General features: G+C 37.5%; 2 protein-coding genes across 3 annotated transcripts in view; one reads left to right on the top strand and one right to left on the bottom strand.

Annotated features, from left to right (window-relative positions):
- The first annotated feature begins 208 nt into the window (after positions 1-208).
- LOC103143812 (rab GTPase-activating protein 1-like) lies at positions 209-21,331 on the top strand. Of its 2 annotated transcripts, none has more exons than XM_016675568.1 (8): positions 209-436; positions 11,578-11,670; positions 14,527-14,637; positions 14,730-14,834; positions 16,259-16,342; positions 16,554-16,625; positions 17,931-18,131; positions 18,623-21,331. In XM_016675568.1, the coding sequence occupies exons 1-8, from the start codon at positions 224-226 to the stop codon at positions 18,776-18,778; spliced, it is 1,035 nt and encodes a 344-aa protein (XP_016531054.1). In that variant the 5' UTR covers positions 209-223; the 3' UTR covers positions 18,779-21,331. The 2 variants fall into 2 exon arrangements, with proteins under 2 accessions (XP_016531054.1, XP_007560569.1); XM_007560507.2 differs by lacking the exon at positions 209-436 and adding an exon at positions 5,581-5,814.
- A 418-nt stretch (positions 21,332-21,749) lies between these two features.
- LOC103143815 (interferon-induced protein 44-like) overlaps positions 21,750-23,441 on the bottom strand; it is a 4,289-nt gene continuing 2,597 nt past the window's right edge. The window contains exons 6-9 of the mRNA XM_016675567.1: positions 23,349-23,441; positions 23,093-23,264; positions 22,903-23,003; positions 21,750-22,822 (exon numbers count right to left, since the gene is read on the bottom strand). The exon at positions 23,349-23,441 is cut by the window's right edge and continues 1 nt beyond it. Of these exons, the coding sequence (XP_016531053.1) occupies positions 22,628-22,822; positions 22,903-23,003; positions 23,093-23,264; positions 23,349-23,441 (561 nt within the window). The 3' untranslated portion in view covers positions 21,750-22,627. The remainder of the gene's footprint in view (positions 22,823-22,902; positions 23,004-23,092; positions 23,265-23,348) is intronic.

Raw genomic sequence — 23,441 nt, forward strand, 5'->3', positions numbered from 1 at the left:
TCTTATTTCAAGTGAACTAAGATATTTGCACTAGAAACTAGAACAAAAACACTTTAAATTTTATGTTGTCAGTAAAATTTTTATATTTTTCTCAATAAAAAGATATTACATTTTCCATTTTTACTGTTCTACTCTATCAAGTATTTGCTGTTCATGTAAGCAGAAACTGTGCTGCCTCATGTATTTACCTGCATGACTCTGACCTTGTTGTTAATCAACTTGCATGCAGAAGGAGACACATTGTGGAGTCTCTGTGCTTGGTGTTTGTGCTGCTGTGTCTCATCCACCTCTTCTTGTCTCCCTCCAGACGTCCAAAGAAGACCTCCTGCAGGCGGACTTTGAGGGGGCTCTCAAGTTCTTCCGGGTCCAGCTACCGAAGCGCTACAGAGCTGCAGAGAACGCGCGGCGGCTAATGGAGCAGGCCTGCAACATCAAGGTACCACAGGAAACCAAAATGCTTTTGTTTGGTGCTCAACTTCATTTTGAACTATGAAATTAAGAAATAAAAACTCGGCACGCTCTAAATACCGTCCTGACTTCTTACTTCATAACTCACATGGCTTTATGTGCATTCTTTTGGAGCCTTTAAGTTTTAGTGCAGTGACTCTTTTAAAGAAACGCAGTTAGAAAATAGTGCTTTTAGAAAGAAAAAAACTGAAAATCTAACATTTGCTTTTAGAATAAGCAGAAAAAAAACAACAAATAGACATACTCTTTACCGTCTTTCTTTTACATTTTATAATTTAATTGTTCTTCAGGGAAATAGGAGACCTATTTTTTCTCAGAACATCAGTGTCTGTTTTCGTTAAATTTCCTCAGGCACATGTTACCATCTTGCTGCTGAAAGTAGGCTGCTGGTATTTAGGGAATTTGCTGAAATCACCAGAGACCATAGCAGCACAGCGTGTTCTTGATATGTATGCATGTGTGTATGTCAGCAGGGGACTGACGGGATAGGAGTAGGAAAAAGGTACATAACCAGGAAGGTTTTCCATTTGTTAGATTTTAAAGGACTATTTTTGCTCCCTTTTAGGCAAGACACAAAAGTACAAGACTGCAATCTAGAGTAACACGTTCTAGGCGTTTGTTTCACCCACTGTGTGACTGTGTCTTAGTTTTAGTACATACAGGATGTCAACTCTGTGACTCACTTCTTATCTCTGGCTTACTTGTGAAATCTTGTAGAAGTACAATGTGTACAAAAGCAAAAACATATTACATATGCATAAATATGCAGATTTGTCAGCCTTCTTCTCATGAATGAGAAGCAAATGCTGCTTTCTTTCACATTCCTTTTTTGAATTATAGTAAAAGTCAAATCATGCCATTTCCAAGCCTTCCTGCAGTTCCTGCTTCCTTGATTTGGTTAAATATTGGTTCATTCTGAGGTTTTAACTTGTCTATACTGCTTAAGTTAATGTTTCAACAATATTCTGGATTCTCAAACATTAAAAGCACTTCCTGATTCCTCACTGCTACTTAATAGGTGAGATAAAGAAAAAGCTGTATCTTTTATACTTTGTATCTCGTTCTCTTTATCTTTCTGTACTCCGTTTCTTCTTGTATCTGTTCTTTATTTATCTTTTCCTCCTTGACTCCTGAAACATGAGTTCCTTTTGACTAAAGTTTATTTTTTGCCATTTTCTCAAACAGAAATGCAAATATAACATGCAATTGGATGATTAGGATTTTCTGTCCAACTTTTTCATTCTTATTCAACTTGTCTTAAGCAAGGCCGTCTGCATGATTAAACACAACTTCATCTTTTTTTTTTCTAAATAAAACAGGGCGTTGCATTTTACGCTAAAAAAGGGGAAATTGCAAAATAAATTAGTTTTATTGTTTCACTAAATTAGGACCTTATTGCAGACATTTTCTTGTTTATAGAAATGCAATCCCTGCAAAGAGCCAGGATATTCAAATCCTCCACGTTCCTTAACAGACAGAGGTTGAAAGCTGAAATAAAAGAAAGCAGCTGGGCAGTTTTCTGTTAACTGTAGAGGTTTTACTCGCTCTCACAGCCTAAGGGAGTGCATACGTTTAACATACATCTTTAAAAATACTATTTCTCTTTTAAAAAAAAAAAAGCTTCTTCCATCTCGGTACCACCACAAAAATAATGAAAAAGCCAAAGTTTGAGACTTCAGTAACAACTTCCACACTGAGGGTTGTTATTGTTAGTGCAACTTGGTAAAGCAGAAAAAGATCAATTTTTTCAGTTTCCAACCTGATTGTTATATATCAATTATCCCAAGCTGGCAGATACTTGTCAGATTCTGGTTAACAATTTATTTTTGTTTGCCTGAATTTATTCTAAACTAAAGTTTGGTAGAAAACTTTTTGCTAATTTTGCTTAATTTGGAGCCGGTAGATTTTTGTACTCATCTGCAGAGAGCTCTAGTGGAATTTGTCAGAAAAATAGTTTAGGATCTGTGGAGTCAAAGGAACATAAGCTAACAATCACAAACCAAAACCAGTCTTCAGTTTTGCACTCATGAGTTAAAAAAATACAGATCATGAACACATATTGAATGACATAAACATAAAGAACATCTGTGGTTGCCTGAAGCTTTCCTCATGAATTTATGCCCCTCGTCTGTTATATTTTTAAACCACTTTCAAGCTTTAAATAGAATATTCCCTGTGGATGCAACGGCATGAAGCGTCGGATAGAGATGGAGATGAAACGATGCCTGTCATGCGTTTCATGCGCTTCTCTTCACTCTTTCACTTCTGTCTTATCCATCTAACTTCAGCCCCCTGCAGGTCAGAGCAGGTCACATCAGCCTGCAGTGAAACAGCATCACACACACACACACATACACACACGCACGCACACACACACACACGCCGCACACACACACACACACGCATACACACACACGTTTCCTGTCTATGAAAGCTTCACATGCATTATAATCTGCTGTCTGGAACAATCTGGAATTTATTTTCCATGTCTGGATAAGTGTGGAAAAAATAAAAGGATTGTATTCCAGAATTTATTTTTATCCCAATGTCGAAATGATCTGTCCATCCTTCCTTTATTCATTTTTTCTCCTTTCCTCATTCATATACTTATATAGTTCTTGTTGCCTATCATTCTTACTTCCCGACTCATTTCTGCTTTTCTTTCTTTCTTTTTTTTTATTTTTACTTTCCTTATGTCCTTCATTTCTTTCCTTCCTTGTGTTCTCCTTTCTCTTCCCTTTCTTTTCTTTTCCTCATTTCCTTTTTTATGCACTTTTCTTTGTGTCCTACCTCACATCCTCCTATGTATCCTTCCTTCCTTTCCTTCTTTTCTACCTTTTACTCTTGTATATTCCTTGTTTTTTGCCTTGCTGAGGGCGACTTTAGTATTATTTTTTTTATCAACAGCGTGTAGGAATATCGTTAGATTTGTCTGCTTTTACTTTCAAAAATAATATATACAATAATTTTTTATTTAGTTCAGTTTTTATAGCACTAATTCACAAGGCAAATAAATAACATTTAATCTCTTTTATGTAGCTGTACCTTTGTTTTCCATAAAGAATGAATGTAAAACTCAAACATCGTCCTACTAGAAGACAGACCATCTTATACAAGATGCATTGCTTTTCCTCACCCTCCCGTTTCTTCCCCATATTTCTGTCTGTCAGCATTTAAATCGGATCAGCCGAACTCCATAAGCAGCTTAAAACGGCGAAAGAATTTCTCAGCACCTTTGCTTGATGAACACAACGGGTAGTGGAGTGGCTTAAGCTTTCTGCGGATTTTCGGAGGAATTTGAATTTCTCAGCCGTTTTGGAAAAATCCATCATACCCACAACCAGAGTGACGACTTTAAAATAGCAGATGAAAGTCTTTGCATTTATTTCCTGTTTATAGGGTTGATTTATCAACCAGCTGAGAATCTAAACTTCAATAAACCTTTGTATCTTTTTCAAACTAAGGCAAAATAAGAGCCAGGAGTGTTGAAAAACCGTCAACTTAAAGCATAACTTTTGAGTCATGGGTGAAAACGCAGAAGCTGTGGTAATGTTTTAAACTTCCAAGATCTAAAGATAAATGTAAACCTACAAACATGCGGAGGGAGCTGGAGGCCGGTTTTAGTTTGACCCCGTGTAGGAAAGGTCAAGAATGTTAGTCAGAAACTATGCAGAGGAATCAGGCGACTCCAAACTCACAGGTAGCCAGTTAAAGATACTTTTATGCTAATTTACTTTTGAAAGTCTTTAATATTGAAAGATAGTGTAGCACATTGAATGTCACACTGAAACGTGTGTAGCCATTTTGACCTATTAACTCAGGGGTGCACAAACTTTTTTGTCACATGTGCCAAAATCGTCATAAAATCTGCCATATTTTTAATAAAAACTTGCACTGTGATGTTTTTATTTTACTGACTTGGTAGTTTAATTAAATAAATGTCAGATTTGTTTTTTATTGTAAAGAGATGTGTAAACAATTGTAGACCCAAAACTTAAGAAAGTTTTTGTGGATTTACATTATTTAAAGAAATGTTTATCAGTTGTTTGTTGAAAAATTTAGCAAAAGTTTCATCAGTCTGGAGCCAGAAGAGTCAGATTTAGGTCACTGTGTGGTTGGAACTAAATACATTTGTGTGGTTATTTAAGGATGAATACTTTGTAATTTACCAAGATTTCTGCCACGATTAAAAATAAACCACCTGCACCAAACACCTGTGCTCAGGAGCTAACTTTTTAATATTCCTGAACTGCAGTCAAGAATAATACCAGGTGCCACTAATGGCCCCTGAGCCACACGTTGGGCAACCTTGTAATAACTAGAATTTACATTGGCGATAAAAAGGGTAGCAGGTTTTTTGTTCCATAAAAAGTTAGGCTAATATGGATCATTACAGAACATTTAACCACTTTTAAAGTGATCAGTTTTAGTTTATTAGCTGCAACCAAAGTTTGTTTTGCATTTAGCTGCAAAGGTTGGAGGACAAATTAAAGATTTGTAAAGAAAATAAATCGGTTAAGAAATATTTTCTATAAAAGTTACACAGCCTTAATGATGGAAAAAGTTGATGTTGGTGATGGAAATGATTTCTCGCGGTTCGTTTCTTTAATCTTAAATGTTTCTTTCCTTACAGCTGATTGGGAAGCTGTTACCAGATCTCTTGAAGGAGTTTTATTGAAAGCTTTAATTGATTCCTCTGGGATCCTGCAGGAGCTCTGACAGCTTTGAATTTTCTCTCTCTTCGCCTTCTTCTGTGGGAATGTAACAGAAGTCACTGCGGTTGATGTGACGACTTCCTTCCTATCGCTCATACACACTTACACAGAGTGTAACTGTGTAAACAGGCCTTTATCTTTATTTTCACTAGCAGCAGGAAACAGAAAAAACTGCGTTTGAAGGAGGGAGGAGCACAAACAAGAGAGAGTGAGCAGAAAGAGGGAAGTGCTCAGTGGAGAGGAAGAAATAGCAAACTCATCCTCCTCTGTCACGCACTTCTAGCGTTACGGAGAGGGAGAGACAAACAGGTGTGTTGTGCTGCTCTCCCTCCTCCTCCTCCTCCTCAGTGGGCGTGGCTTTGCCTCTGTGGGACTCTTGAAGGCAGCCAGTTGCCTTCTGCGCTTTCAGAGAGAAACAAAACCTCTCAGCCGCGCGCGGCCGCTTTACCTCCCTCCTTCCTCTTCGTCCACTCCTCCTCCTCGCTGCTTGGAGCAAGCAGGAACCAAGATGATGCAGGAGGTGTCCATCATGGTGGCCTATGACGCTCATGTAGTGGATCGTCCGGGCGAGGAGGACACCTTGGCTTGTTTGGTTGCTCACTCTAAACCGCTGCGATCTTTCAGACCTGTGGTAGGTCTGCTTCGTTTTCTTCTCTCTCTCGTCTTTCTCTTTATCTAATTCAGAAAACTGCACTAGAGCTGCTCTTAGAAAGATGCATTTTTAGTGAAACTATGTATTTCTTTCCACGTGGTTGATGCTCTTGAATGAATGTGTGGGTGTTCATGTTTCAGGAACCGTTTCTGACGTTTGGGGTAAATTGAGTAATTGTGTGCACGGGTTTGAGCCTCCTTCTCGTGGGTAATTTAATTCTTTGACCTCGTTTTCCTCTAATCTCCAGGTGGCTTTGTTCTTATTTTAATATTCAAACGTTCAGGCTTGTCTGTCATGTCGGAGCTTTTCTCCTTGCAGTGAGTTCATATTGTTTTGCTTTGTTTGTTACCTGATTTGAGATCTGAGCCAGGAGTTTTGGGACTAAAGCTCCATTTTCAGCATCAGGGATTCAGGTCAGGAAGCTAAAAGTGGTCCTGGTACCATTTTCTATCTTTTTATTGTGTGTCCTCTATCAGTGCTGACCTTCTGACCTCTCATTTTCTCACCAAATGTTCTGGAAATGGAGCATTTGAGGATGCATTTTTATCCTCTGAAGCTACACGTGCATATAGATGTCATGTGAGTTGCTGAAAATGTGCAGCTATAATCTAGTTTGTCCATGGAAATCTAGAAATGTCTTGAAAATGAAAAGTTTGGTGGTGAAGTAAAGATTAAGAAACGTGTCGCTTCCTGTGTAATTCTGAAGGTCAATTGTTGCGTGACTCATATAAAACTAATATACATCCACTGTGGATAAAAATACTGGGCTAAAAATGACGTCATGAAATTGCTTCATTTCTGTGAAGTATGTCAGAGATTTGAAGGATGTCTTAGTGAATACTTTAGCTATTATATATTTAGAACATGTTGGTAAAAATGACAGAAAAACCTTGGAACCCTACAGTAACACATTTGGTTATAAGTTAATAGGTTTCTGTTGGGATCTTTTTGCTGTTTTTATCCCAAAAACCCCTTAAAGGGTTGGACCATTGCAAAGAATACCAACATAATCAAATTGAAAATCCTTTATTTATAGCATAACAGAAGTATGAGATGTGTAACAATCACATGTTAAGAGATTTGCAGTCACCAGACCTCTAACCAAAGGAAAAAAATACCACTTATATTCACTAAAGGATGTTTCTCCTAATGAGAGATTTCCCCTCCTTGCAGCACAGAACAACAGATCCACTTAGATGTGCCGAATTTGTTCTAGCCTTCATGATAACTCAAAATTAAAATACATATTTCATTATTTTTACAACTTTTTCAGTTATGTTCAGGCCTGTGTGTCATGATGGCTGAATTAATTTTTACATTGAAAACAAACCTTGAATCAGAGCGATGACAACACTCTGTCATCTGAGTAAATAAAATTACCTTACCTTAACACATCTGGAATGCAAGTTTTTACAGTATTCTCCCAAAATCTAAAATTTGAGTTCATAAAGTGAAGATTTCACTTCCAGATTTATCCAGTGAGAAGGAGGAAATGTTCCTGAATGTATGAGCATGGAGACCTAGCAAACCGGCAGCCTTGCATGGTCTTTAAATGTCCCTGTGGAGAGCATAGTCTCCCTGTAATTCAGCACAGCAGTGAAAGGAAAAAGACTACAGAATAAAGTTTTCCTTTTCTCCACTGAGTCTATTGTTTATAAAGGCTTTACTGCACTACAGTTGTATAGCTTTCAAAGCATCCTGTGACACCATCTTTCATTGCATTAAAATACGGCTACAATTCCTTAAAATATGTTGTTGAGCCCTAAAAAGTAACATTAGGCTGATCTTACACACGTAGTGGAAAAAGAGGTTAAAATATTGATCAGGCTGCGGCTGCAAACAGTTTCTCTCTTATTTAAAACCAAATTTAAAAAAAATAGTTGTAGTTGAAGCAAATTATCCTGCCAAGAGATGCAGGACAATCATTCACAGAGAGCAAATGCTAATTTAGCACAATCTGCTGACATTAGCCAGTATTTCATGCTTAAAGGTGCACATAAAATGAGAAAATTGACCGTAAAAGAAGGCATTTTCATACGTTATAATAAAACTTTATGCTCACAAACAACACCAGCATATGCTTCTGCCATCAAGCTGTCTGTAGTAGCTTATTTTATTGTTTGTTGATTTTTCCTTTCCTTTTCCTAGTTTCAAAGACATGAATTCAAATATAATTGATATGAGTTAAATTTGTACATAAATATTATTTAACCAAATTGTCATTAAGCTGCAACAGTAAAAGGAAAAGATAAATACTAAAGAATTATAGAAAAGTCAAGCCTGAAAACAGTTTCTTTAGAAAAATGTAAGATTTTTTGTAAATACATTTAAATGCATGTATTTAAATGTAATGTTGTCTTCCTGTAACTATATTAAGTCATATAAGAGCAGCTCATACTAGATAAAATGTGAAACATATAGTTATGTGTTTCTAGCCCATAGAGGGGAAGACAAGCTTTAAAATAAAGCGCTTAAAGTTTGTAAAATATGAAAAGACTTGCGCGTGGTTCATGAAGTTTGTTTGCAGAAGAATCCTGATAAGTTGGTCGTAAAAGGAGGAAAAGTCAAAGTTTTCAGCTGAAGAAATGAGCCGAAGGGAAGTTGGTTGTTTTTTAATTTAGTTTTGTCATGCTGTGTTTCACAAAAGGAAACTAAGCGCTGATAAACAAACTATGTTATCTGCTCATCATTAAAAGGCTCCTTTGGTATCACTTCCTGTGAAATGCAAGCTTCACAATTTAAATATAATCTTGAATCAACAATATAAAGCAGCCGGTCCCAATTAAAAGCATGGCAGGGATGATTTGGGTTTTATTTTAAGGTCACATTATAACATGCAGAAATAAATGTAATAAAGTTACATTTAGTAGACACCCACACTGAAATATTGTTGCATTTAGAAATATTGTTGCATGTAGATCAAGCATGCCACAACTCAATAAGGTAAACAAACCTGAGCAGGAACAAATGGAAAAGACCATGAGGGCAAAACACAAGAGTCAGTTGAACTGGTCGTACTTATAAATGTGTGTTGAGGTTGTTCAAAACTTCTCTTTAGTCAGGCCTTTTTCTCCGTAGTAGTCCCAATGCCTTCTGGGAAAATCTCTGTTCAGTTTATCACCAATGATGCAGAAGAAAGTGATAGTCAGTCATCCAGCAGAGGCTGAATTTTCTGGTATCTGAGGGGAATTTCTTTGTCTGATTTATGAGCTGTGACGTTAGCACTTGATGCGGCTCATTAGATTGTACGGTGAACTAGCAGCTCAGTGTGGAGCCCCACGTATTGCACACTGTGTTTTGCTTCAATGGTTTATCAGTGGAGGGCGTCTGCATTGCAAAGTATTGCGTTAACACAAGGCAGTAGATACAAACCTTAAAACAAACACAAAATGTGATTAGAAAAAGTTTTTCAGCTGTTAACTCCAGAGTGAAACTGTGGAATCATTTATCATTGAGTCTATCTCTTAGGACGCTAATGTAAAAGATAAATGTAAATTTATACAAAGGAGACATTTCAAGGACTTTTATTAATCTTATTAAGTCAGAGAAACAGTTTCTGACCTTAATATGAATATTAGAAGTGCACAATGTGCTCTTTCATTGGAAAACAAACATCTCAGCATTAGTTTTTAGGACTTTTTTTTAAAGTTTACAATTAGGTTTAGCCTTGAAAAGGTTCAGCTGTTTATATCCTGGAAGCTGCCCACAAATAGATAAAATCCACAAAGATTATAGAGCCCCTCAAAAAATGCTAATAGTTTTTAACAAAATAACTAGTTTACCACTTCTTTTCTGTTTGAAAAGGAACAGGAAGATGTGAACACTTATTTAATCCCACCCCTTATCTCAATTTGACATATTTATTGCTGACTCAATAATTATCAAAAATGTGTAATTAAAACCATGTTATAATAAAATGGTTACAAACCAACTCATAAGGTAAGAAAATTTATGGATAATAATAATAATGGTAATAATGACAATTGTAAATAATCAAACATGCAGCATCAGAAAAATTACCAATTCCTTGCCAATGTACAACTATAAATTCTTCCTAATCTGTGTTATACAATTATAAATAAAATGTAAAAATAAATCAGAGAGAAAAAATAATGATAATAATGATGGTAAATAATAAAAATTACTTATTTCCCTCAGTGGAAACCATCTCAGCACTAACACAGAAGCTTCCTCGTATCTGCATTGCAGCCAATCAGCAGCGAATGAATGGCACTCCTTGATTGGCTGCTTTGTAAACAACAACCTATAATCTGTCAAATAGCGTCACGCCAAAGTGTTTCATCTTCCTAAACTGCACCAATTCTGGTCGCCAGATGATTTCTTGGCGAATCTGTGAAATTTAGCTATCATTTTTATTTTTGTTTGTTGGAAACAGGTGAAGTAGAGAGCAACAAACACTCTGTAAATTCATCTGACTAAATGAAACCACTTCTCTTGCTCTCAAGATGTTCGATGAAATTTACTGTAGGACAAACAACCTACTAGAAAATATAACACAGATCATTTCCTTGGGTTCAAATGCAGCTTGTGAGAGGCTGAAATGAAACCCATCCCAGTCTCAAAAGAGAGGTCATGTGACCGGGTCGGCCATGCAATCCCAAACCTCGACGGTGGCAACGCTGTTTCCACTCAGGGGAGATGACATCACCGTCTACCTGCAGCACAGGCCGAGGCGCGGGGTAGAGAAGTTATGATCTGTGTTTAGCCGGTTTTTACACCTGCGAGCTGTTTAGTGTGAAATGGCTTCAGTGGAAACATCTGCAGGTAGATGTTTGCATTTCCCTGTGGATGTAAGCAGGTACCGGTGTTGTGCTGTTTGACTTTCGCTGATTTGAGGTGTTTTATGGTAATTTTGGGTTCCTGTGTTTGTTTTATTTTTGTTTCCGAGATGTACAGCTGATTTTTATAGAGCCAAAAACTTTAATTTTAGAGTTCAGCTCTATTTTGTTCCACTTTTGAATGTCTGTATAACCCAAAAGTGTTGCTATGAAGATGAGTGAAAAATGCTTGTGAAAAATAAATTTCTTAACATTCAACTCAAAATTATGGGAGTACAGTCAGAAGATAAAGAAAATACACTTTAAACTTTTTTACATTTTAAAACCTCGTACTTTGATGGGTTTTATTTTAATTTTTTGGGAAATACAAACCCAGACTGGTTCACAATTATGAAGGAAGATACAAGGTTTTAATTTTCAGCATTTTTCTTTTAGAAATAAAAATTTATGTGGATTTTTATTATCTTTATTAACCTTTTATTCAACCATGTTATTCAGACGCATTGGATCAGGCATACATCATGCAAGCCTTCAATCGATTGAACTTCTTCCAAAGTCTGAAGTTTTTCCAGGTTTGATTTCACTGATATTGAATCTTCAGCTCTTCAAACCTGAACATGAACTTATTGTCACTGCTGAAGAAAAGCATCAAGATCCATTACTGTAGGCCTAAAATGGTGGGAACTTAGAGACGACTTTCACTTTGAGGAAGAAGCCAAACTGAGTCTGGAACTTTAATCGTCTTAATGTTCGCATAAAATCATTAATCATGTCTCAGAACAAAGAAGTTAAAGTCACATTAATGCTAAGAAGCAGCTGCTCTGTTGATTTCCTCTGAATAAATCTGAATGACACATTTAACCTTTTATTAAGCCTGCAGACATTTCATAAAACAGCATTTATAGAGTAACGTTTACATTTTCAACTTTGTAATTTTTTTCAGGTTCCAACCAAAAAGCTGAAAAAGTTTGAGAAGGAGTATCAGACGCTGAGAGAGAGCCAGCTGCAACAAGAAGACCCCATCGATCGATACCAGGTTTGAAAACTCTCAACTTGATCTAAACGCTGACAGAGAAGGTGTTTCTGTCGCTGCTAATTTTATCTTTGGGTTTATACTGGAAATCTTTTTTTTTTTCTAATATTAGAAACAGCTTTGCTTTGTTAGACGGTGTTTGTGAAAGTATTTTTGGTTCCAGTGACTCACTTGTCATTAATGATGCTAACATCTTTAAAAATAGGTTTTAGATTATTCTGCCTTGAGTCAGATAAGCACAGCAGCAACATCTTTGTTCATGATGAGGCAGATGCTTTAGTTCTGTTCATAGATTTTCTTACTTTTCCAAATAATTTCTCTGTTTTTATTAAAGCAAGTAATACTGGTTGACTCACCACCAGAGTTACTCTGTACAATTATAAAATTTGATTTAAATATTTTCCAGGTCTGGATAAGTAGAGAAAATAAAATGTAGCCTTTAAACACGGAGAAAGGGAAAAACTTTTATCCCGACTACAAACCTGAAGATTTCATGAGGAGGTTTTTGATGGGATTAATTAATTTCCTTTTAATCTCCTGCTGGAAGACAGTGAAGCTCGAACTGCTGATGCTTTAAGGCACTCTGCTTGGTTTGTCATTAAATTCAAGAGCAGAATCTCAAAGTGGAGGATGAGCCATGATATCTCCATGTTGGAAATTGTTTGTTGTTCCAAAATATAAAGAAAAAACTTCTGAGTTAATCTTGGCAGACCCAAAGAAACTGAATTTTTGCTACTACGTGGTTGTCTACCTCTCTGTTCAGAAGTCAGTCGTTTGTCCGTATGTCCGACCATCTGTGTTCATTCATCCATCATTCTGTCCATCCATTCCTTCATCCTTCTGTTAATCCTTCTCTCTGTCCTTCTTTCCAATTGTTCATCCTCACCTCCAGCTAACCATTTAGTTAAAAGCACCACTGAACGGGAGGCGAATCCAAAACCTGCTGGTTCAATTCCAGCTTCTAATTTGCTTGTTTTGCTTAAGTCTTTGATTTTTACTTATTGGTTTTTTCATTTTGTTTGTTTTCTTGTTGGTTTATTATTAGTATTTTTGTTAAAGTATAGAATGAATTTGTTGGTTAGTAATTTCAGTGGATTTAAGCCTTATGTGTAAACCTGTATGCATGTCGGTGGTCATGGATTTTTGCAAACCTGTGGTGCATCTGAGTTACATTTGTCTCCGTTTTGATCGATCTTAACTTTTTTTGGTTAAAACTGACAGTTTGGGTGAATGTGGCTCTAGTGTAAAATGCTTGGAGTGATAAGTGTGACTAGAAATGCGATACAGTTCATCAGCCTTCATCAACAATAATTTACTGACTGATTTTAATATCCACAAAAGTGTGAACTCATCGGAACTGATCAAGACAAATAATTTTGTAATCACAATAAATATTATTGTGATTATCTTTATTAAAATAACTTATTGTGATTATCTTTATTAAAATAACTTAATAAAGATAAGTTATTTTATCTTTTGTTGGTACATCTTTTAAGAAATGTAGACTTGAATTCATTGCTTGTCAGGTAACCTTCAAGAATATGTTGAGATTGGATGCAAAGTGTATTTAGAGAGATTTCTTACTCATTTTATAGTTTGTAAACTTGTTGTTCTTCTGTTACAATGAACATTTTTTAAGATTTTCAAGAGGAATAACTGTTAATCTGCTTGTTGAGGGTTGGTTGAACGTCGGACTAAACTGAGAGAAGGCAGTACAAGTTACTAAAGTGCAGACATGTTTTCTACATTGGAACCAATCGTCTTTGAGCAACACATAAACAACCAGAACAGACAAACATCCAGAGTTGATTGTGGTCATTTTCTCCCAGAGACGAGGGCGATGCGCTGCAGGATAAACACCTACTTGTGGAGCAGAGGAAGGAAGGAAGGAAGAGTCTAGTTGCAGATAAGATGTTAGGCTTGACCTGCTGCTCTGGAATCACTTTTACTGCTCATGAGAAAAATCCAGAACCCTCCTGCTTTATTGGTGCAGATAACAGAATTTAATTAAAATAAAAAAAAAAAACTCTTTGGAGTTGGAAGATTTCAAGGGTGAGTTATGTATTTTTGTTTTTTTTGCATGTGTGAATGTGAAGTGTGGTAAATTGCTCCTCTTCCATCATGCTTTTGGTATTCAAACCAACGGAAAATAGAAGCATTTATAAATGGAAAAGAGTCTGTAGAGAGAGAAAGCGTGGCTGGGAAGTGTGTGACAGGAAAGTGAGGCTGTCAGGATCATGTGTTGAAGTTTAGTCAGCGCTTCCAGTCGCTCTATCTGTGGACGTTCTGACCGCGGACAGGCGCTCGGTAAGCCTCCTCTGCTCCAAAACAGCTTCTCATTAAATGTTAAATGTTTAGAGATTTGCTGTTTATATAATTTTCTGTTTTGTTAGTTAAGGAGAATGGTTTGATTAGACACTGGTAACAAACAAGAGTTTTATGAAAAAATATCAATTTGATGCATGTGTATCTGCAGCAAAAATGACTAAGTTTGGTGTTGGTTGATGATCTCCCTGCACTTATTTATATATATGAAAGCTGAGCCATCGGTTCAGGTCTCTCATGCATATATCTGTGAATATTTATGTAAGTTTAGTGTCACTCAAGCATTAGAAAATGAAATTATTTTGAAAGTGACAGGGAAATCAGGGTCAGATGACCGATCCTGGACAACAGTTTCTTGCTGCTCTCATCAGATCCGTGTCATGTGACACGTTTACTGCCAGCCTGGCAGTCATGAGACTCCACTAATGGGACATAAAATCTTACATTTGACTTTCTGAGACCTGAAGATGCCCTGATATTGATCCTAAATGAGTGTGTTATTGTGTGTGTGTGTGTGTGTGTTGCTGTGTGTAGAGAGAGAACCGGCGTCTACAAGAAGCCAGTATGAGGCTGGAGCAGGAGAATGACGATCTGGCACATGAGCTGGTCACCAGTAAGATTGCCCTGCGGAACGATCTGGACCAGGTAACAACACCTGGACTTGGTTTTAGGAAAACAGTGTCACCCTGCAGTTCATGCTGGACATCATATAACGTGTGTGGTGTTGTTTCGATCAGGCTGAAGACAAGGCCGATGTTTTGAACAAAGAGCTGCTGAGCACCAAACAGCGGCTGGTGGAGACGGAGGAGGAGAAGAGGCGGCATGAGGAGGAGACCGCTCAGGTAGCGTTCGTCCTGGGTTACCGTCCAGCTCCTCAGCCAACGGCTGCAACTCGCTGAACAAAGCCTGTTTTCTCAGGCATTATCAGAGTTACTCATGTGAAGCTGCATGAATGGCCTCCCTGTTCCCATCTTTAGGAGGAGAACGTCCGTTAATGGCTGCATTCAGCTGCTGTCAGTGAGCAGAGAAAACTGATTCGGGTGAAGGATGATGACTAAAGGTCACGTTATCGCTCCGGCTGACATTTAGACAAAATCAGCCAGAAATCAGATATTCTCATTATGCAGACTGTTCTGCTCTTAGTTTGATCAAGGATTTGATAAATTAAGGGTTGCAACTTCAAAATCTCAGTCAAGTTTTACTGATTTTAATTTAGTTCAGTTGAGATTATCTTGGTGCAGCGCCCCCACAGGCGAGGAGGGGAACAGGTTTTCCAAATGGCTTGTTGTTTCATTTGGCAGAGTTCAGTGTGAAAGTCAATCAAACCCAGTCTAATGAACTACCAGGTGTGAAAACAACTTACCTGTTGACATTAGATGCCCCAACAGTCGGGAACATTTTAAATCACTTCTTAGTTTTTATTCTTTAGCTTTTCCAAAAAGTCTGACATTGTAATTTACTTGCCTTGTCTGTTTCAATGTGTGTTTTATTCTTATGTGTTTTATCTGTGTTTTATGAATGCTGTACAGCACTTTGGTGTAGTTAATATCTGTTTTTAAAGTGCTTTATAAATAAAATTGACATTATAAAGCAGCGACTCCAGCTGGGTGGAGGCAGCATCATGCTGTGGGGATGTTTCTCTTTAGCTGCAACAGGGAAGCTGATCAGAGTTGATGAGACGGTGGATGAGCTAAAGACTCACATTTCAGCAACCCTACACATGCATCTCCCGGTGGCCTAGTTAAAGCCCAGACATAAATATGAGACACAATTAAATGATACTCTCCATTCATACTTCCTGAGCTTTAGCTACTTTTGTCGAGAAGAATGGGCAAGAATTTCAAGATGGTTGAGACAGAAGGTGGTTCTTTAAAATTATGAGTCTGAAAAATAAATACATGCCACACTTTACAGATTTCTTTCCCTCTCCACAGATGAAATTACTTTTGATAATTATTTTGCAAGCCACTATAGAATTTGAGCATCTTTTGTATTGAATATAATTGACCCTGTTTCACTCTGTGTCTGATGTTTCATTAAGGGAAGTTTTTATTCTCCGTGGTGAAAAAAGACTAAAAATCTAGAGGGGAGAAAAACGTGTCAGATAAACTATCCTTTAATCTGTTTAATTTGTTGGTTTGCTTCAACAAAAAAACAAATTTAACACCAATAAATAAAGCTTCTGTACATAAATCAGTTGAACGGTATTTTTTTGTTTGTTTTGGTGGTTTTAGTTTTTTTCTATTCACCCCTTTGTCTCCTTTAGCTGAAGGAGGTTTTCAGGCGGGAACTGGAGAAAGCAGAGATGGAGATCAAGAAAACCACCGCCATCATAGCCGAGTACAAACAGGTAACAGGAGAACCATAAAATGTTACTGCAACTGTGGAGAACGTTTGCAGATTCATGAGACATTTTTTGGGTTTATTTGCACAAGCATAAGGATTTGTTTATGTTAAGTATCCATAATTTAGATGAGGAATAGAGACTTAAGTGTTGCATTTATGGCCGTGTCATGTCTTGTGTAACTCCTCTTCATCTTCCTCGCCTCGCCTCGTTTCAGATCTGCTCCCAGCTGAGCACCAGGCTGGAGAAACAGCAGGCGGCGACTAAAGAGGAGCTCGACATCGTCAGGGTGAGATTATACACGCCTAACGCACAGATGAAAGCTACGAGACATTTAAATTTCAGATTAAAAAAAACACATATGGGCTGAGTGGGACAGCGAGGATTTTTGTGAACCATCACAGCAACAAGGAGCTTCAATGCAGAAATAATCCCACACAAACGTTTAGTCCTCATTAAACAGGCGCTGGGAGGCAGCAGACTCTTAAATTTGATTCTTAACACCTTAATGTGTTGCAACAGTGGATCACACTGAGACACTGCAAAAACACAAAAACCTGCCAAGTATTTTCAGTTTAGTTTCTAGTTTCCTCAGTACATTAAAAATAAGACAAATCTACCTTACAAGTTACGGTTTAGCTAAATAAAGGAGCTTGTTTTCAGTAAATAATTCCTTAATATTGATTTAAAAAGTACGTGTTCCACTGGCAGATTACTTCACTTATAACACTGTAAAATGTCTTGTTAATTAAATATGTGGTCAGTGTAACTTGTGTATATTTATCAATATTTGGGAATTACTTACTCAAGACAATCTCCTACATCAACATATCACGATAAATAATAATTATGGACAATAAATTGTTTAATATTGATTAATATTGGGGTTTTGAGACAACATTAAAAACACAAAAAAACATAGACAAAAACAAAAAAAAACATAAAACACCAAAGCGGAGAGATATTAAAAAGACAAAAAACAAAAAAAAAAAAAAAAAAACAAAAAAAAAAAAAAAATAAAAAGTCTCTGAAAAAAAAATGCCCCCAAAAAAAAGGGAGAGCACACAAAAAAACAAAAAAGAAAAGTTTTGTCTTCCAGTTTTTGGTAGAAATAGAGAAAAGAGAAAAATGATAAATCATGCAAATGGAAATTATGGAGCTTGTTTCAATTTATCATGCAATTGGTTGATTTATTGTTTATTGCAACAGGTCTACTCTTATGTCTTGCTAAAAAGTTACCTGTAAGTGAATTCATTCTTATTCTAGTGTACTGATACATTTGCACCAGAAACACTTGGTAAGATTTGGTGCTTTTGTTTTGTGGTTATTTGTAGTTATTTGCAGTAGAAACTAGATGAAAAAGTACTTGGTAAAGTTTAGTGTTTTTGCAGTCTTTAAAGAGTTGCTACACAGACAATACTCAGAAGATGATGAGATATTAAAACTGTCTATATTGTTTCCTGATTTTGTACAATAAATATCAATTGCAAGTTGAAGCTGTTTTTCTCTGCATCTTGCATCTTATCTCCCTGCTCTGCAGAACCTCTTCACCTTTCTTACATCAGCGCCATAAGCAGATGTGTTGTTTGTGCAGAATAAAGTGATGAGCTGCGAACACTGCAGAGACCTGTTCAGCCCCGTGGGCTCCCTGCAGGCGTCGTCCCCCGGCGGCGACGGGATGTCCAGCGAGCCTCTGGACGAGGAGAAGGACGGGCTGAAGGAGCAGCTCAGGCAGCTGGAGCTGGAGCTGGCTCAGACCAAGCTGCAGCTGGTGGAGGCAAAGTGCCGAATCCAGGTGAGCAGAACCAAACGTGCTTAAAATAATCGTTCATCCACAGGGAGAGAAGAAATCTATTTTAAGAAAAGGGATGTAACCCTCTCCTGCAGTGCATCATTGTTCCTCACTGGGAAAAATTAAATGGGAAAAAATGAATAAAATTTTAGGTTTATTTGGTGACGATTACAATAAAAATCCTCATTTTTCTTACACAGGCTAATGCATTAAATCTATGGAGGCTGATACTTATATGTGAAGCTGATCTTATCCAGCTTCACAAACTTTTTATAGGTTTATGTTTGAGTAAGATGAACATTGTTCTTTTATTCTATAAACTACTGACATGTATGAGAAATCCCAAGCAAAAATTTAGTATTTATTTGCATAAAATGCAAACTTTTATTTGTTTGCAAATTTAATAAAAACTAAATTTGCATCCATAATGAAACACTAGGAAGCCCGGCCAGAGTTCTGCCTCTGTTTACTCTGTTTCCCTCTCTGCGCTGCAGGAGCTGGAGCATCAGCGAGGCGTCCTGATGACGGAAATCCAAGCTGCTAAGAACTCGTGGTTCAGCAAGACGCTGGGCTCTCTGAAGAGCTCGGCCTCCTCGTCCTCCAGCTCCGTGTCTCAGACTCCGTCCTCTCCGAAGGACGGGCCCGCCTAGCCGGACCTCCATCACTTTGCCCCTCCAACATTCCCCTGCAGGATGCACGCTAGCGTTGCGAACAAAGGCTGAAGAAAGTAGTGAAGGAGAAATGCAGTATTCCTTTTTTTTTTCAGTGGGTTGGAAAAAGATGAGCTTCCTTAAATTGCGGACGATGAAGAGGAGGGAAAGACGTTCTCTGCTCTACAGCTACTCAGTCTGGTGAAGATGAAGTCCGAAATTAGTTTAAAGTTAATTTGTCACAGGCATCTTACAGGTCAATTAGCACCATCTTGTGGGCAGTTGTTGCTATTGCAGAGAAATAAAGGTCAGGATTTTTCTAGTACCTGAAACTTAAACCACAAAATAGGAAATGATTTTAAATCCATCACAATAGTTTTATACATCTACTATTAAAAACATAAACACCCAGCTCTCTAAAGAAAGGAATACTGCCTTCTGTAGTAAATTAAAATATCACACAAGTTGCAATTCTTTATAGTAATATAACGTAAACAATGTTGTCTTATAAATATGTATAACTAATTGTTGACTTTTTTTATTTTAAATAATCTTGTACAGTTCCTTAAAAGAAAAAAGACACAGAAAAGCTCTTATATTTCTTTTCTACTGTTTGGAAGTTGAATCTCATCTCTGTAGATGTTGATGTAAGCACAGTGTGTGACGGATCGGCTCGGGTCCAAACGCCGAGGAGCCAAAAAGTGACGACCTGCAGAGAGTTTCTGCTCACCCCGAACCGTGTCCAACATGTTTTCTGCTCTCAGAACATTTATCTTTTATGTTTTGCATTTTTTAATTATTCAATTTGACTATTTTTTCATAGTTAGCACTTAATATTTTAAGTTTAAAGCACCAAGAGGCCAAATTTCTTTCAAACAGGTTTATAACAGCATCTGTTGGCCTTAAAAGTTAGCCGAGTGGAAGCCTGTAGGTGTTGACCCTTATGGGTCTCTTAAAACGTTTCAAAAAATAGTAATCAAAAAGTAGATCGTGATCAAATCACTTTTATTTAAAACAGAAACACAGCAATTGTTCCTGCTGTTGTTAAAATAATCTCACATTTTAATTATTCCAGTTGTTCTGTAGCATGTTATGTTATTTTGATCCATAAATATGGAATAAATTCTTGCTAAATTTTTAGAAAATTCTCTTTTTTGCTCTTTAAAGAGTTGATATTAGCTGATTGATTAGTTGGGCTGTTTGCAGTTGTAGCCAGTCTGCAGTCAGCTGCTTGCCAATTAAACTCTCAAAACGGCAATACTTCAGTAGGAGTGATAGGTGGCGCTCTTCTTTTTCACTTCAGGACTGTTCAAGCTTGTGCAACTGGAAATTAGTCAAAATAGACAAACGAAACAAGATGTTTTGTCTCGTTTCGTTGGATAGATCAGATTTCTAGAAATGATGCAGAATTTCTAAGAAGTTTTTAGAAACACAAATTCAAATATTGATCTAAGAAAATTTTAAAACCTTTAAGCTGGTACCTAACTATTGTAATCCACAGTAAAAAAAAAGCAAAACTTTCCTTGTAACATCTTTATTTAAGCTAAAATTATCTCCATAAAGCCAGAAACTCCAAACAGCTGAGCACTCAGATTATCATTCATCTGCTACTTTGCATAATTTATCCCCAGGTAAACAGATTTTATCTCATGATACTAATAAGCAACATGCGGTTGCAGTATTGCTGTCATTGCCAAACCGTCTGGTATGATCGTGCCAACATCCCGTTTGTTCTTGAATTTTTACACTTATTTTAATTCATCTGGTTAAAGCACAAAAGCAGAAAACATTTCATATTCAGGTACATGTTGAGGATGATTTTCTTGCCAAAAATGTAAATTTCGATGCACTTTAGCTTCATGTCAGAGAAGCTGCTTGGCTTTATTCCTCTCTCTGGTTGACACTGAAGTCGGCCTTTGGACTCGGACCAATCCCACGTGTTCGTTATGTGTGTGTTTGCTGTAACTCAAACGTTTGAAGTCGTTTCTTCATCTTCACGTTGCTGCCTTTTCTGTTGATGACTGAAGCAGCTGGCTGGAGAGACGAAAAGCCATCTGAGTATCTGAGAGCATCAGCTGTGCCATAAGAGCCTCTCCACGGTCTTCCTCTGCTCCGCGGACCGTCTGCTCCACCCTGAACGTTGCTTTGTACCAGACAGATTACGACCTAATCCCAGGATTCACGTCATTTCTCCATGACATTCCTGTTCTGCCGGTCTGGGAGTGGAAGTGGTTGAACCGGGTGGAGAGAGCTCCTGGTCTGTTATGTGCACTAACCAAACGTGGATATTTTAAACACTATTTTAAAATGTTTGTTTTTATCTCATGACTGTTGCTGAGAAGAGATCGGCCCGTTTCTAATCTAATTCAGTTCATTTCAGAGTCCCGGAAGCAGCAGATGAGTCAGATTAGAGGCGGCTGTCGTTGTGTAGTTTACAGTTTGTTGTTGAGATCTCAGTCTTGTTACAGACGGCTCCTCAGCTGGTCTGACTTCACTGTTTCCATGTACAGAAACTGTTTCAGCTGCATTAATAAACTTCAGTTTGTTCATGAAGTCTCAGCTTTTTATTGAAACAAAACACTTTGAACATGAAGCAAAGCGTTAAACCAGGCGTCGTGTTGACCAAACATTTTTCTGTCAGTGGCTGCGTTTCTATTGACCATGAAATTGCACAGATTCAAAGTACGAAAATTAATTTGCCAATTTTGGAAAAAAAACAAACAAAATTCAATAAAAAAGATTTTGCAACTCCAATGTAAACACTTTTTTCACATTATACAAGTCACATGATCACCAGCCAGACGTTGCTACTGCCAAAAATGACAAAGATGACAGGAAGTAGTAGGAGGATGATGGTTTGTTTTTGTTTCCACCAGAGCTCTCACAGAATAGCACAGTTCATAACAGTATATCTCTTAAAATAGTAAAAAAAACAAAAGAGTCTTTAATATTAGGTGACAAGGCAAAATACTTTAAACTATGGATTTTATTGCAATTTCTCTCAATAAATATCAATAATGCCAGGCATGTTTTCTCAACATTTTTATTAGTGTTTGCATTTTTTTCCAGCTTGTATAAATAAACACTTGCAAGTAATAAGTCAGATCTGTCTCAGATTGTTTTTTTACCCAAAAAAGCATAAGTAAGTAAACTGTAAACAACTCCTCTTGGGTGACAAAACAAAGATACAAAGGAAAAAATAGCGTTATCATTTTCAACATTCCAGGGAATTCAGGAAAGTCAAATATCAGTAAATCTTTACACATGCAAGCTATAATATCAGATCTTTGCTAATTAGCTTATACTTAAGTTTCATGCCCACAGATATATCTCCTATATTTTGCAGGAGTTTAACATGCATGTTAGAAAATCCGTCCTGCATAAATGTCCCAACAAGTACCAAGTCACCAAAACCATTAAGGTAATAACTTTATCAGAAGCAAAAAGAGACTGATTTATCCAAACTCACTAAAGTGAACAACTTCCTGATTTCCTATCTTTTTTTGTTGAACTTAAAAGTTTCAGATTATGATTACTGCCAAACCTGCAGAATAAACATTTAAAACTGATTTAAAAACATCATGCCCTGATTTAAAGAAGAACCAATGAGAAACAAAATTATCAGACTGGAGTTGTAAAGTAATTTCTAGGTGAGATTGTGGTGAAACTTCCCAAGACCAAAACTCAAAAAAGAAACACGTAGTTGTTTCAACCAATCTGTATGAAGTAAATACATTCTGCTGCATTGAATATGTTAAACTCTACAGTTGTTCTGGATAAATGCATAAATACTGACACATCTGGACATGTGGATAAGCCTGAGCTGTCAGGTTTTGTGAATACAGATTCTTAATCTTTGCATTCGACGCTGCTCAGTCGGTCGCTGAGGTCATCGAAGTAGTTATCGACGAACCGGAGCATCTGGATGACGGCGCTGAGCAGCAGGATATCAGCGTTCAGGTCCAGCTCCAGCTCCCCACTGTAGTTCTTGACTGGAACAACGCAGGACAGCGGCACGCCCACCCTGACGCTGACCTCCTGCATCTGGACCACACAGCGGTTCAGAACAGTTTTATCAAGCTTAGCATGAACACTGAGAGTAATTTATTTAAAAGAATCCTCACTAAGTCCTTGATGTATCCGCTCTTATAGATGTTTCTCAGATCGTCTTTCACCAAAGGACAAGCTTCATCTACCTTAGTGAGCAGAACCAGCTGAGGAATCCCTGCAAACATTTCCAACATGCTGTAAATAATCTGAGCTTAAACTTTCAACATTCATCAGTAAAGTGATTCAGCGACAGGTTCTACTGACCCAGTAGGTTAACCTTTCTGCGGATAGCTTCCATCTTCTCCTCCAGCTTTGGGGGCATAATGGAGACCTTGCTGGCATCAACAACATAAGCCACACAGTGGATCTTGTCTTTGACAGCCGGAGACTTTTGATAACCATGAGTCTCAGCATGAAGAGGAGCAGCAGGGTTGAACTGTCGACGTAAACGAAGAATATGTTAAATTTACTTCATGTAACACACAAGTTATGCTTCACAAACTGTTATCAAACATCCCACCTGGTAACAATTCGGCATATGACCCTTAAGGATGCTGCTGATGTCCTCCACATCAAGCCCCGCCCCTTTGCTGTCCTCCAGGCCCATGGTGTC

Source organism: Poecilia formosa, unplaced genomic scaffold, assembly GCF_000485575.1.
Source record: "Poecilia formosa unplaced genomic scaffold, Poecilia_formosa-5.1.2 Scaffold116, whole genome shotgun sequence".
Classification (NCBI taxonomy): domain Eukaryota; kingdom Metazoa; phylum Chordata; class Actinopteri; order Cyprinodontiformes; family Poeciliidae; genus Poecilia; species Poecilia formosa.

Excerpts from the sequence above, each read along its gene's own strand:
- LOC103143812 (XM_016675568.1), top strand. The coding sequence starts at position 224 with ATGCAGAAGGAGACACATTGTGGAGTCTCTGTGCTTGGTGTTTGTGCT. Across the intron at positions 16,343-16,553 it reads TCATAGCCGAGTACAAACAG|ATCTGCTCCCAGCTGAGCAC; the intron begins GTAACAGGAGAA and ends GCCTCGTTTCAG. Across the intron at positions 16,626-17,930 it reads AGGAGCTCGACATCGTCAGG|AATAAAGTGATGAGCTGCGA; the intron begins GTGAGATTATAC and ends TTGTTTGTGCAG.